Source organism: Balaenoptera ricei, chromosome 1 (assembly GCF_028023285.1).
Source record: "Balaenoptera ricei isolate mBalRic1 chromosome 1, mBalRic1.hap2, whole genome shotgun sequence".
In the NCBI taxonomy this organism is placed as follows: domain Eukaryota; kingdom Metazoa; phylum Chordata; class Mammalia; order Artiodactyla; family Balaenopteridae; genus Balaenoptera; species Balaenoptera ricei.
The window spans coordinates 75,291,997-75,307,932 of NC_082639.1; the positions used below are offsets into that span (position 1 = coordinate 75,291,997).

At 34.7% G+C, this 15,936-nt stretch overlaps 1 protein-coding gene across 4 annotated transcripts in view; it reads right to left on the reverse strand.

The window, feature by feature from the left end:
- COL24A1 (collagen type XXIV alpha 1 chain) overlaps positions 1–15,936 on the reverse strand; it is a 389,925-nt gene that overhangs the window by 25,088 nt on the left and 348,901 nt on the right. For 3 of the 4 annotated variants that reach the window (XM_059925489.1, XM_059925479.1, XM_059925509.1), the window contains 6 exons: positions 13,327–13,434; positions 11,539–11,646; positions 11,393–11,446; positions 10,729–10,791; positions 7,869–7,922; positions 3,463–3,498 (listed from right to left, as the gene is read on the reverse strand). In XM_059925489.1, the coding sequence (XP_059781472.1) occupies positions 3,463–3,498; positions 7,869–7,922; positions 10,729–10,791; positions 11,393–11,446; positions 11,539–11,646; positions 13,327–13,434 (423 nt within the window). The remainder of the gene's footprint in view (positions 1–3,462; positions 3,499–7,868; positions 7,923–10,728; positions 10,792–11,392; positions 11,447–11,538; positions 11,647–13,326; positions 13,435–15,936) is intronic. The other variant, XM_059925499.1, reaches the window with a different exon arrangement.

Here is a 15,936-nt window from a genome sequence, read left to right on the forward strand (position 1 = left end):
CCTGCCTCTTCTTCAAGGTCTGGGCCTTATTTCCACTTACTCTCCCCAACCCATTCTACACTCCATCTATAACCAACCACTTGCAGATCTCTGAATCGTCCAAATTCTTTCACACATGCATTCTCCCGCATGTGCTATTTCCTTGACCAGGAATGCTCCTTACCTTTTCTGTCTATTTAATTCCCATTCCTCTTCCAATACTTCTTTAAAACTCTGTACCCACCTTGCCACCTTCTTCTTCAACTAACCACTTCTGCATTCCATAGTACATAACAAATTGGAAAGTCCCTACAGACCTTTAAAAGTGTCTTAGTCATCCTCTCATTTTCTGGAACAGGAATAGTGCCTAATACATAGTAGGTGTTCAAAGATTGGTAACGAATGAATGAATAATGTTTAAATTAACTAGTATTGATTTAGAAATTAGAATAGTTGAAAGGTATATAGTAAAATGTGAAAAGTTATGCTGACATTTTTCAAAATGAAACAACAGTAATCACTGTTAAGAATGCTCAAAATTTAACTTACTGGATGGTCAATTGAATGTTAAGACTACACTGAGTCAAATTCAGATTATGGTTAAAAGATGGCAAAGCAAAATTTATCTTCAGCTGAGTTTTGAATAATGTTAATGCTATGCTTGACGTAAGTATCTTTTATTGCCAAAGCTGTTGATTCTAAATGTACTGTGACAATAAGAACAAACAACACACAGTAACTTAAAAAGGATAGAGTACTCCAACACCGTGCCTGCTGGACATTTCTTAGTTTGCATGGTTTATGATTATAGGTTAAAGCAGAAAATGCATCAGACTTTTACCTCAGAAGTGGCATGATAAGTTAGAGAAATTTCATGTTGGAGACAGCCTTTTAGATATACAGAGGCTCAGAGTGAAATCGGCTATGTAAGTTTCTCCATTTTGGATCAGCATTTTAAAAATAAACAGTTGACATTTTACTCTACTTAGCATATTTCTGACATTTGCAAAATCTCACCGAAGGTTCAGTACAAAATATCTACCTTATCTTTGACTTTGAAAAAGCATTTTGTCATAGAAAGAAGAAACTATTTTTACTGAGTTCACTTCAGCTTGTTACCCAGAATGAGTCAGATCATCACAAATATGATAAAATGAAATACTTCAAACCAAACAAGACAGGACAGGACAACCCCACTGAAGCAAATGCATAGAATAAGGCCAAGTAAAACAAAATATTATTCCAGCAATACAGTATTTATTAGTTCTTTTTTATTCTTCTACCTAACCCACCACTAAGGAAAAGTGATTCACTCTCTCTAGATATTATATAAACAAGCATATAAAGAAGGTTATCATACAGTTTGTAATAAAACTACAATTGTCTATGTTAATTTCCTGTAGGGGAACCAAATTAATGTGAATGGTTACAGTGGTTATTTGGCTGTAGTGAAAGCACTACCTTTGAAAATAGACTGTCTCTCCATTTAATCCCACAATTTCCATATGATCCTTCAAAAGTAACATATTTTTTTTCATGAAATTTGAAAAATACTGGTAAGTGTATGTCCTTAAACCTGACTATGTTAGACTTTGCCTTTACATAAATGCAATCTTTAGTTTCCAGATCTTTACCTTAGGCTGGCTTATGTACAGAGAGCTTCCCTTTCCTCGTTCTTAAACTGAGAACCTTGCACGGTAGATGCTTAGCAGCGTCCCTGGTCTCTGCACACTAGATGCCACTAGCAACCTTTCCCTTTTCTCCAGTTGTGACAACCAAAAATGTCTCCACACATTGCCAAATGTCTCCTGGGAGGGGGAGCAAAATGGCTCCTGGTTGAGAACCACTGGTTTAGAGGGTTTAATTGGGAGTTTAGTAATATTAAATAAGATTTATTATTAGACAGTAATGTGATTAAGATGGAATGAGTGAATTCATGAGTTATCCCCTCTAAAGCCTAGGGGATAACTGCATATCAGGAATCCATTCATGTGGAATCTGTATGTGGGCTGCTCTTAAAGTAGGTGAAGGATGTGTACATACCATCTTCCTTACCCAAGTTGCTCCTAACCCTTATTTTCTGAGAGGTACTGTGATTAATAGAAAAGCACAATAGCATGGGATTTGGAAGATCTGGGCTCTGGTCTTATCTCTGTACCTAATTAGCTGCATGTCCTTGAGGGAGCTGCTGCACATTTGGATCTCAAATATCTCGAGTGTTAACATAATAGGTTTGGTGAAGATAATCTCCAAGATTTACTTTAGAACTGTGATTTTCAAGCCTTTTATCATTTTTCTTCCTAATGTTTTGTATCTGGAGAAAGATGTGTACAAATAGGGAATTTTTTTCACATGAAATGCTTGTGACAGCCGTTGTCATAGGCACTCGAGGCTTCCTAATCTTGATGGAGCTTATGTTCTAGCCACAGTACTTGGAGAGGATAGGTCAGGGAGGCAGTTGGAGACAGGTATGGAATATGGGTTAATTCCAAGCCTCCCTATTTTTTCTTTTCCCTTTCCACTCCTCCGGCGGAGGAGGGGGGGCGGATATAGCTTCACTGTGTGCAAACATCCTTGCTTCCTGTTAAGTAAGTCTGCTGAGAAAATATAAGGGACACATTGCTGCAAATTAAACACATCTATTTTAATACCCTCTGAGGATTCTTAGGCTATCTGAAATCACATAAATTTCCTTCCTCAGCAAACTAATATAACTATAATTTACTTATTCTGAGCCCCAAGCATACCCTATGGTGAAAAGCAAAGATCTCAGCTGTCAATATATAATATCATTACCTTTTAAGCAAGACTTTACTGCTATCTTCAAGTTTATTCCTATATGCCTTCTATACTTGGTTTCAATATCCCTCATTTCACTCCATGCATGCCCTCTGTTTATGACTGCTGCTTTAATAAGTTCTCCCGGGAAAGTGGCCCCTTTACAAAATATCTTCTTTAACTTGGAAGAATTGACATCCAAGAAAAATACGAAATAGTGCCAGTGTAAGCCATTTAGTCCTGAAAATGCTGTGTACCTTTTGCCCATCCTCTCACCATTGTTTCCAGTTGGCTGAAATATACAACTAATGATTTGCTTCTGCTTTGCAGCTCTCTTGGGTGCTGACTGGATCTAGTGGTATATATCTAAAGTGACTTGACAGTCCTCTTGTTCTGGCACTGGGGAAGGAGGCTCACACCTCCTCTCCCGATGCCTGACAAGGCAAATATTCGATTTCACTGATTTGGAAAGAATGTGACTGGCAGATTCTTAAACATGTTTAGGGCTTATCAGGTTTCACTGCAATATACCATATAGGTTAGTTCTATATATAGGTTAGTTTTCTTCCTGAAAACTGTAATTTTATTTTCATTCCATAAGTCTCAGGGACATAATAAAGAAAAAATCAAAAAAGGTCCTTGCTTTCATAGAGCTTATAACCTAGTGACCAGTGATACTATTACCACAAATTTAGTTAAACTTACAGTTTCACCTCTAAAGCCTTTTTCACCTCTGGGTCCCTGAAAGAAAAAAAAAAAAATGTTAGTTTAGTGTTGTTGATAGTTATTTATCAAATGTAGTTGAGGCTGTATACAGAAACATGATAATTTCTGTTGGTTTTTTTCCTATCTAGCAAGACTTGTTTAGTTAAATTTATATAAATTCTGGTTTTCCTAAGTTAAGCAAAGCAAAACAAATACAATCTACTGACTCACTATGTCTGTTTTGCTATCCCTAGTTCCACCTTAAAGTGAGATAGGGTTATGCTACTTATTCATTCAATTAAGTCAAAACAGCTGATCTGACAATCAAAGGCAAAATAATTTAGAAAGAAAGTTAACAGGTTAAATTCTTCTAATATTTGTTTCTCTCAGCCTTTGAAAAACCGTGCTTCCAGGGTGGTTTCCTCCTTCTCTTTTATCTTCTTTTTTTTTATTCCTCCTTCTGAGCTATATCCCATAAATTTTGATATGTTGTATATACATTTTCAGTCAGTTCAAAATATTTTCTAACTTTCTTTGAGACATTCTGGTCCTTGAATTATTTAGAAGTGTGAGGTTTAATTTTCAAATGTTTGGGGATTTTCCTATTATCTTTCTAGTTTATTGATTCTTAGTTTAATTCTGTTATGGCCAGAGGATATACCTTACATGACTTCTGTTATTTTAAGTTTAGTAAAATTTGTTTTATGATCTAAAATATGGTTTATTTCAGTGAATGTTCCACGTGCACTTGAAGACAATGTGAACTCTGCTGTTGCTGGATGGCACTACTGTTATTCCTGTTAATATTTTCATGTTCCTTGTGGAAATTGTGTATGTATTTTTTAATTAAAAAATGAGATACTACTACTCATCTTTTCTGTAACCTGAATTTGCACCTTCAAAATATTAATGCTTTTCTATATCAATCTACAATTCCCATATAACTATAATGCTTACCAGTATTTAAAAAACTATGATAATATTTTAAATGAATTGCCTATTAAAATTTTTTCTAATTTTTGTCATGATAAACAACACTGTGATAAATATCCTTGTACTCTTAAAAATTTTTGATAAAAATTGTCCTCCAGAAAGTTTGTTTGAAATTGCATTCACACTTGCAATATATGGGAGTGCATGTTTCTTCTGATACATGCTATGATGTACTATCAATTTTTGTTAATCTTGCAGGCTAAAAAAACTGTTTCATTATTATTCACTATTTATATTACTTCTTTTGTGTTTCCTATCTTGTCCTTAATTCATTTCAAACTACAATATCGACTTTAAAAAGCTGATTTTTAAGATATCTTTATAGAACTTTTTTTTATGCCCTCCCCCACCTCCAATCCAGTATTAACAACGTGGTACATATCGCTTCATACTTTTTTTCTAATCAGATATTGACAAATGTATTTACATGTGTATGGGGTGATTGGTCATGTTTTATAACGTTGATATCATATACTCTTCTATGCATCATATTTTTCATGCTTAATAATATATCGTGAAACAATTGCAAGTCAGCCAAACTTGATACAAATAATTATTTTTAATAGTTGCATTAATATTCCACAAAGCGGATAGATCAGAGTTTACTCAACCATTCCTCTACAGATGAGCATTCATGTGATTTCATACTTTTTTAAATTTTTTTTTTTTTGCCATTACAAACAGTGCTGTGAAAAAAAGCTTTGTAAAATTTCCCTAGTGTATTGGGTACTTTTATTTCTATGGGACAAATTCCTCAAAGTGGAACTGCTTGGTCATAGGGTATATGTACATATATTTTAACAAATACCTTTCCATAAAGGCTGTAATTCACATTTCTATTAGTGATAAACAAAAATACCTTTCTTCCTATAGCCCTTTCTGAGAGGTTAGATGTAATATCTCATTATTACCTTAATTTGCATTTCTCTGACTAAAAGTTAGGAGAATATTTTTTCAAATAGTTACTGACCTTTTGGATTTATTCTTCAATTCTCTACTAAATTTTCTTTTTCATACCAATTTGTAAAGCTCTTTATATTACCCATTATATGGTGTATGCTTTGCAATTACTTTTTCTCAATTATATTAGTTTTACTTATGGAATCTTTTGCCATACAAAATTAAAAATTTTCAAGTATTCAAATATGTCTTCTGTTCCTTTATAGTTTTCAGATTTCCTATCTTATATAAAAGGTCTCCCCAACCCTTAAGCTATACTTTAGTTTCCTAGATGATTTTTCTAAGATTTTTAATTGCTTCTTTTCTTTCTTTCCTTTCTTTTTTAACAGTCAAAGTCTTTAAAAGTTCATCTGAGATTTTTAAAAAATTGGGTGAAATAGGGTTACAATTTCTTATAGCAGTAGTAAGACTAAAAGGAATTTCATCTCCCTTCCCTATCACTGTTATAGGAATGGGTGTGTGGCTGATTAATAGACATGAGAAAAAAAAAATGTAATGGGAGACTTCTAGAAAAAGTTTTATTTTTCCCAAGACAAGGGATACAGCTCACTTTTTCACTTTGGATAATTATATCTAGATGTGATTCCTGAGAAATTGTAGTCATTTGCTCTAAGCCTAATTATAAAGATAGCATTCAGGTTGGCAGAGCAGAGGTATGGAAATGTCTTGGATAACATGATTAAGTCACCAAATTATCCAAATCTGAAGCCCTTCCTAACTCTGGGATTCCCATAATGAGATAGAAGTTTCCTTATTGTTAATGCCAGTTTGATTCAGGGTTCCTATTACTTGCAGTCCAAATCATCCTAACTGATATACCATTTTCATTGTAATTAAATTCCTATTTAGTCTGAGATCTAATTCTGGGCTCTAGCCTGTTACAATGATCTATTCTTTGTACTAACACATAGTTTCATTTACAAAGACTCTGAAGTAATGTCTTCCTTTTTGGAAAAGCAAGTCCTCCATCCCCCACCACTATTTTTTTCCACAGTGTGTTTTGGCCATTCTCAAATTCTTATTCTTTCATAGTGAGCTTTCCTTAGAAGTTTCTTCTTAGAATAGAAAAAATAGATGGAAAAAATTTGATGTGCATGCTGAGCATTATACGGGCCTTTAAGAACTAGCTATAAACCAAACCCAGTAAGATATTTTAATTGAGCCATTTCTTTATCATATTTTCCTTGACCAATTAATATTTCACATTTTTGACAGAGGAGAACAATCATTCCATAATCAGAACCGTATGTGTTCCTTAGCTTGCTGAAGAACCAACCACCCACTGAAATATGAGATTTCTCCCACTTACAACCTCCCACTTAGACTATATAGCTCTGAGTGGTAAATGCTGCAAATCTAGAGAGATACTGAGTTACACATTTCATTTTTTTTAAATTAAAAAGCCAGAAACTTTGGCGGTGAATTCTTCTCTAAATTTATCAATGAGAACAGTGATACTTCCTTAATATTTGAAACATTCTATTTTATATTTTAAAACTCTGTGTCTCTAGATACAGCACTTTCAAATGATTCAAAATACTGATTCCCTGCAGAGAATCAATCTTTCCTTTCCAAGCCTCAATTTTCCTCTTGTATGTTTACACTACTGTTAGTATTGTAAAACCCTCCTGTGACCACCTCACTGTCTTATTTCTGTTTTATTTCATAGCAAGATTCCCTAAGGCCCTGGCATATGTTAACTCTCTCAGTTTCCTCTCCAGACATAGCTTAAATGGAGTGGAAAGAGCACTGCGCTTGAAGTAGGAATTATCATCTATATTATTTACTACCTGTATTATCTTTAAATAACTAGGGGAACTTCTATAAATGTCATCTGTTTCCTTATGTCTTGAATGCAGATGATCATACCTACTCCAAAAGTTTAAGAATTTGAGAAAAGTTATTATTAAATATTTTTATTTACTTCCTTCCTCACTGAAAGCTGTACTCTATCTTCCACTGCAATTTATTCTCTTAAAGACCACGGTTAGCTACTCCTTTCTCGAAACTGATCTTACCCTTGTGCTTTTCTGGTTTTCCTGCTATTCCCACCAACTATTTCATCCCTTTATCGTGGGCACTTCCAAAGACTCAAATCTTGGCTGTCTGCGTACCTTTTCTTATGCTCTCTCCTTCAGAAAACAGATTCTTTCTATTGCTTTAGTGATCACCCCTGTGCTTATAATGCTCAGCCCCTCCTCCGCCACCCAGTTCTACTTTCCTTTCTCAACTCCAGTGTTAAGTGCCTACCTCACTGTGTACACCTTTTCATTACATTAGATTTCTAAGTTCTCAAGAATAACCTTCCAGATGAAAATGTACATCTGTTTTTATCCTTGCTTCTCGAATACCTAGGGTGATCCCTTGTGGAATACTCTAGAATAGGATTAAGTAAAAAAATATATATATAAAAAAGGAAAAAAAAAAAAAGACCTGTATTGTGACAAACTTACAGTTCTACCTGTTGGGCCTATTATACCTTCTCTGCCAAGGGGGCCAGTGTTTCCCTGTTGGGGTTAAAAAAAAAAAAAACAGTCAGTCTCAATGCCAGTATAATTCAGGAAAATTCTAGAAAATGTCTTGCACAATGGCAAAATAGTCCATGTCCACATAATTCCAGTTCTTATTACAAAATCTTATGGTATTAGCAGAAATCATAGTAATTTTGATTTGACGCAATTCTGCATATTATTATGGTTTCCCATTAGGAGAATTAATCTCTGTAATTTCTAACAAACCTATAAATCAGCATTACAATTTTTATGTGGTGATAGCTTCAATGGTGCCATTTTATATATGTGTCATTGCATAACAAATGCAATTACTTTATGTAACAAAGACTACTTAGAGTCATGGACAAAATTTTGAATAAATTTATTTACAGATGTTGAACAAGCAGATGTTTGAGTGACATGCAGCGTGGAATTGAGAGAAATTATGGGAAAGAACCAGAGGGCATCATTTGTGACCAATTAAAATTCTGGTTTCTTCATCAGTAAAATAAGAACGCCTACTGCACAGGGCCATTGTGAGAATTAAATGTGAAAAACAATTTTGCAAGTGTAAGCTGCTATTTGATTGTGAAGATAACCTTGAATAAGCTGGATCTCTGGTCAACTTCTCCCAAACTAAAAATGGAGCCTATCATTTCTTAATGAATACAAAATACATGTTTTAGTAATTTCCCCTCAACCTCCACCCCCGCTACCACTAGCTTCAAATTTCAGTGTTTCTAGCTCCACTTAATGTGGCATATATAAATGTGGCTATCTAACAGTCTTTCGCTTTGTCCAACTCCGGCCAAGATACAGAAAATACTCAGTGGAGATAATTATAATGCCATTCAGTCTATTGACAAATAGCTTTAAGATTAAGTTGGCTTAGAATGAGAAATTACCTGATACTCTAAAAAGTAAATCTAATGAAAGCACTTTTAAATATGAAGACCTACTTTAAGTGATAATTTTTAAATATGGTTCCCAAATCACAAAGGTCCACAATCAAGAGGCTTGATTTCTTAACCTAATCAAATATATCCTCTAAATTGGCTTATTACTGAAAAAAAAAAAAGCCAAGAAAGTGTCAATCTAATAAATTTGACCATGATCCAACTCTCTGAAATAATGATTTGTACATATTATTCAGTCAATCAGATGTGGATTCAAATTCCAGCTCCTCTACATACTAGCCACATATGGCTTTCAGCAAATTACCTTTCAGAGATTTAGTTTCCCTACCAGCAAAATGGGGATAATAGCATCTCTCACAGGATTTTTATGAGGAGTAAATGATATAGGGACATAAACTGAACACCAGTACCTGGTACATAACAGTTTTTTGCTAAATATTAACCTAGCAAGACTTTTCACTTGTCTCTACAATGACTTAATAGGAATATCTGCACTTATAAATTAGTATTTGTGAGCTAGTTACCATAACCTTACTATTGGAGAGCTGATAAAATTTCTGGGGCTGCAAAGCAGTATAGGCTCAGATCCTGGCTTATAGAGACACAGCACCTCATGTGACTCTGCTTAGGACAGAGGCTAGGCAGGCAGCCAACTTCTCTTTGACAATATCAAGAAAGGATTTAATTAATTGAGAACTTAATAAAATCAGAATGAATGAATTTAATTAGTGGGGAACTTAATGTATGTAAGAACTTAAAACCAATATTTATTACAGAGAAGCCTATCCATACATAACCCACCTGTGGATGATAAAGAATTGGACTTTACCTAAAAGCACCAGCTTTCCATGGTTCCTGAGAAACCATAAAAATAACTAATACATTTGCACCTGGAGAAATGTTGAGAGGGGCCTTTAAATAAACATTTCCCGTGACAACACTGCTCTTTGTATTACAGAAAATAATTAATTGTAAGAGTTAGGGAAGCGGCGTAGGATTTTAAAAATTTGACTTTTCATTTAATATCTTTGCACAAGATAGTGGTCTTCAGTTGTAAAATTCTTCTTCAAGACTCAGTTCTCCTCTATCTGAACTGCTCTCCTTCCTCTCTCTCAGCTCTCTCCACCCTTGCCTTAGCAGCTGCTGTTAAGTTAGCCATAGAGGTGCTACTACCACAGTCAAACCGGTGCTTGGCTTTTATTTTTAACCTTTTTTCTCTTTAGTTTTATAGATCATCTCATCAGTTAGGAGAGAGTGGTTAATAAAAACAAAAAAGCAAACAAACAAACAAAAACAATAACCAGTTACTGCTGGTGACTTATCTATCCTACTTACGTTCTCTACAGTTTGCAATTTCAGGCACTAAACAGCTAACTGGAGTTCTTCAGAGCCCTGATCTTTCCAACTCTTTAAAGAGTTCCTCGTTACTCTCTGGGGATACCCACCCCTGAGCAGAGGAAACACAGCTATTGGGAAACATTTTTCAAAGTGTGGTCTGAGGAGCTCTGGTCATAGACAAGCCTCCTCCAGGTGGTACACAGGGGTGGTCTCTAGTCCCTGGTTATATTAATGCTTATAACATGAAACTGCTTTATGTTTTTTATAATATATTTATTAACTGGTGTGAGTTAATAAACATATTATCCAGTAGTTACATTAATTGTTTTTTTTTTTTAAAGTAAGAACTGGGCAGTACGGGTGGTCTGTGGGGTCTTTTGCTCAAACTAACAAACGAACTGAAAAAGGTTGAGAATGTCTGCATGTGCTCTAATGAGTTTCTGTTTTAAGAGTCATTTTTTAAAGTTATTAATTTGGAGTATATTTATTTTAGAGCTCTTAACCCTAATTCCTGTAGTCAACAAAGAATCCCAGTATCTGGGAAGGCAGAACGACTTCATACTTACCCTCTGTCCAATAGGACCTTTAGGACCTGATATTCCAACAGTGCCAGCATCTCCCTCAGGACCCTAGAAACACAATAAAAAACAAAAAGCCAAAATATGGACATTTACTACATGAAATAATCTTGTACCAACGTATTAAGAATTGGCTCTTAAAAATGGAACTTGATAGTTAATGAAGTACAGGCTTAAGTATTTTGGAGGAATTGTACTGAGGTCTACAATTTACTTCAAAATACATCAAAAATGGATGGAGACAGGAGGAGGTATAAATAGATGTGTAGGTACATAGTCAAGCAAGTAGAGTAAAATGTTTTGGTAGAATTTAGGTAATAGGTATATAGGTGTTTACTCATTCTCTCAACCTTATGTTTGAAATTTTTCAAATAAAATGTTTGGAGAAACAGAATGAGAAGAGACAAAAGCAAATTATTCCATAAAATTGCTAGGAAAATATATAGTTACATAAGTCAAAATTAACATATTCAAAACTCAAATATATTACTCTGTACCAACTGAAATTTTGCAGATTAAAAAAACAAAAGCTCAAGTCAGAGATTAAATATTGGTATTTCAACATCTGTTTTTTGAACAGATGTTGAACATTGGTATTTCAACATTGGTATTTCAACATAGCCAGAGATGAGCAGAAAATATGTAAACATACTTTGGGGCCTGGGAATCCTTGGAAACCTGTCAAACCTTGAATACCACGTTCTCCCTGCAACGTGAATAGATATGATAACGGTTATTGTACGATGTTGGCCTGGTGTGTAGAATAAGTGCTTAGTGAATTTCTGAGTTGTCACCTACAGACTGCCCTTTCATGCCAGGCTCTCCACATGGTCCTTGATCACCTTGTGCTCCTCGGTGACCTCTTTTACCTGGAATTCCAGGTTGACCAGGTAGCCCTTGTTCACCCTATGGACAAAAAAACAAAAAAGAAAGGTTATCTTGACTTTAGAACCTATAAACATATTGGCTTTTAAATGAAATCTAAATACCGGCCCATCCTCAGGCATGTGTACAAGGCACTGGGGAAGTCAAAATCTGCATGATCGTTCTCCCCACCAATAGTTTCCACATACATAATATTTGATTACAATGAACGAGAAGCGTGGCAGTAGGGAAATAGAATTCCAGAGATTGTGGTCATGACTGTGGGAAAGAGGAGGGAAGAGGGGGCCTGCAAAAGTAGGAGGAGGATAGTGGGGCTACAGAGAGAATGGTTAGGGTGTAGGATGTGTGGAGGCGTTTGTATGTGATGGAACTTGTATTTTATTTGAATTGAAATTATTTTGCTGTGTTTTTCTTACATAAAGAGATGATTCAGCTATCTGATACCAGAAACAGAGCAGAATCTCTTGAAGTGTGAACCCTGGTTTTTGCCATGAGTATCTTTTCAATTCCATCATTAAGAAATTTCAATTATCTGTTTCCCAAGACTCCTTTGATACCAATCCTCTTTATCCCCTAAAAGGTCACTTTAAAGACATAGTTTATTATCATTATTTTATTTTTAAAAGTCAAGTCCTTTTAAAATTTATTTTTATTTTGTTTTTGAAATGAGAGTTGCAATAGCTTTTACCATTTCTAAAAATAAACTTAAGAATCATGTGGGGTTTATAGATAAGGTAATGAAAAATGATGCTTGGTAGACTTTGACCAAAGCTTTAAGATTAGCAAATTATCCTTCACTGTATTGAGATAAAGATACAGCTTTGGGACTTGACAAACTGGATCTATTTTTTTGCAGATTCACACATAAAAGGTAGGGATCTTTCTTATTTCTTTTCCTAGGTTTAGCATTTGCTCAGCTATCTTGTATTTCAGTGGAAAGGGATATTCATGGTATAAACATTAACAGAAAGGCTTTTCAAACTATAAACAGTAAGCTGCTGGGTCATCATTTTCAGTTTACCCATATGGGTCAGAATACCTAGAAATTCTTTATAAGTGGAACTCTAAAAATCAAATTAAGAGGTAATAATGATGAGGGCGCCAATGTCTTAATCCTAGTCTTTTATGAAATAGCATTAGATACGGGACTAGTCTCTTGGTGGTCTGGGTCAAATCTGCACTGAGATATTTCTAAGAGAGGTTTTGTATGGAAAGCCTATTGACATGTGGCAATACTCCTGGCAATGAATGTTAAGGCAAGACAATTACTATCACTTTGACTTCAAGAAATAATCTGTACTCCTATCAGATTTATTAATTGGTTGGTTAGGTTCAGAAGTAGGGGAACAGGAAGTATATAACTGAGAAAGTATGTAACTGGAAGTAAATAAGATTTTTCTGTTTTGGAGGAGGAGGTGGATGACAGAAAGGGAAGAAGAACCAAAATGAGTCAAAGAACATTTTTTAAAGCATGACCAGTCCTGGGTTTATGAGTAGTTTTGGCAAATGACATGCACTGTGGCTATCACGGGAGATGGCTATGTCAAGGCCACACACTTTCGTTTTTTCCTAATGTGTTTTCATGATTAGCCAAATTTTATTAAAAGCTATCAGTCTTACCATTCTGTGATCTAGCCAGTAAACTCAGGGCCAGGAAGGATGGTCAATACTGCTCATCCATCAGAACAAACATGAAAGTACCTTCGGGCCTAGAACTCCTGGGCTTCCTGGAAGGCCCGATGAACCCTTGGCTCCTTGAGGACCTGGAGACCCAGCCAGTCCCATTCTTCCTGGGCTGCCTCTGACGCCCTAAATAACACAGATAAGAAATGAAGACTGGTCCAGCTCCTAGAAAATCCATCCAGATGCTCAATAAATGAAGGAGGGGGTGGTGTTCTGAAAGGCTACTGTTGATACACTGCCCAGGTTTGGGAGTTATCCTGGGCTTCTTTCCCAAATAAGCGAAATGTTTAAATGATGTTTTGGCTCACCAAAAATCTCTAATTATAGTTAATGGAATGGTCTTGGGTTTTTAAAATAAAAATACTGAGGCAGCACAAAGTCCACCTCTGTACTATCCACCAAAGTCAGTATCTTCTGACTAAGTAGCCTAGATGTGAAGTATGTTTGTTACATTCTAACTTTTTGTGTTATACTCCTGTGTGCATGACAACTCTAATTAACATACCCTTAAGAAGAATATTCTTCTTATTTTGGTCATTATTTCCCAATATATACAAATACCAAATCACTACATTGTACACTTGAAACTTATATGATGTTATATTGATTATATCTCAGTAAAAAAGAATATTCTATTTTTCAATCACACATGACTCCAGAAAATTTGCTTCAAATAGTTTAATTGGGAATAAAGTTAAGTAAGCAAACAGTATTTCCTCAAAGCCAAATCCTCTAAAACAAGAATAACAAGAATAGTTATTACATTTTCACATGTTGAAAAAATCAAAAGAAGAAGAATATTTCAAGATGTGGAAATTACATGAAATTAGAGTTTCAGAATCTGTAAATAAAGTTTTATTGGAAAACAGTAATGCTCATTCATTTATATATTGTCTGTGACTGCTTTGTGCTATAATGACAGGGTCCAGTCATTGTGGCAGAGACTAAAAGGCACTCATTGCTTCCCACTACTGCCTGTTGCATTGCAAATTGCAGTGATGCAATTATAACTTGACAGTGCTTTGAGAGGAACATATATTGACTTATTGTGAGATTTTATTATCAGTGCATATCCGTTGTATCAAAACAAGAAAAGAAGAAAAAAGTGGGCTTTGAATGTTGTACTTTTAAGGCACAGTGGAATGTGGATTATTTTGTGATCAAATTAGATGTCAAAGCTTTGTGTTTATTATGCAATGACACTATAGTTGTGCTAAAAAAAAAGTACAATATACATCATTATCATACCAAGCATTTGACACAATATTCCCACCTCACAGAAGTGTAACAGAAAAATTAGGAAACCTAAAACTGAGTATCTTACCACAATAAAAATTCTTCACAAAAATTTGAAAATGAAGTTGCAACTAAAGTTAAGTTTCTGAGTGGCTCATTTGTTAGTCCAACAAAGTCGCTTATTGATAGATTTAATTAAATCGTGCAGCAAAAATAAACTCGTTTCTTAGCATTTTGGCAAGAACAATTACTTAAAATGTCAAGGACACTGGAGCAGCATCAATAGTCAATTGAAAAATAAGACAAATGCTTTCAAGTGGTTTTCCTTGCCTCTTGATTAATCGACAGATGTTAGTAATACTACTCAGTTGTTTATTTGAGGAGTCACTGCTGAGTTTGAAGTGCCTGAAGAATTAACCTGTATGAATAGTTTGTGGAGTGACTACAGGTAAGAATATTTTCAAGTAAGTTAAAACATTAAATCAGTTCAACCTGAAGTGGTATCTGCTAAAATGTGATAAAACTGATGGCAATGGATAAGCAATGCATAAGAAAAAGACTAACTAGACAAATTAACAAAACTTGTGAAAATGTTAAGGTATTTAGAGCTATGATTATTCATTGTATTATTCACCATCAGGTACTCTGAGGAAAATACTTGGATCTAGCATATGTTATTGAGCCGGTACTGTCAAGAGTGAACTCCACTGACTCTTGTAAATTTAACCTTCGGCGGTTCTGTGAATTTTTTTTGTCAAAATAGAAACTGAATATCCTGACTTTCTCTAACATGTAGCAGTTTGATGGCTTAGCAGGGATAAAGTTATATTGAGATTTTTGAGACTATGATTGAAGTTTTTTTGAATGAGAAGAACTACCCTCAACCTTTATTATGGAATGATAAGGCTTTAGAAATTAGATTTTGCTGCAGACTAATTTAATGTTTATCTATGAATTCAACCAAAAATTTCAGGGCAAAACAATGCTCACATGTGAAACATACTGTGATAAAGTCATTTTGATGACAACTAATGTTTGAATCACAAGTAATGTCAAACAGCTTTATACACTTCCTGTGCTGTCAAAAATTAAAACAAGAAGTGAGATCTCCATTTCCACACAAATTTGCGGTGGGGTAGATTTTCTGAGCTCAAACACTTTCAGCCTTTGAAAGTGAAAAGTATTTTCACTTTCAAAAGCATTTCTAAAGCATTTTTCAGACCTAGATGCAAGAAATTTCTATATTCAAAATCCATTTAACTGTTCACTTGAGGAGTTCAACCTATAATTTCAATTGGAAATGACTAATGTACAATATAATGACATTCTAAAAGGCAACTACCAAGAGAAGAATCTAACAGAATTTTATAAATTCCTTCCAAGCAATGAATA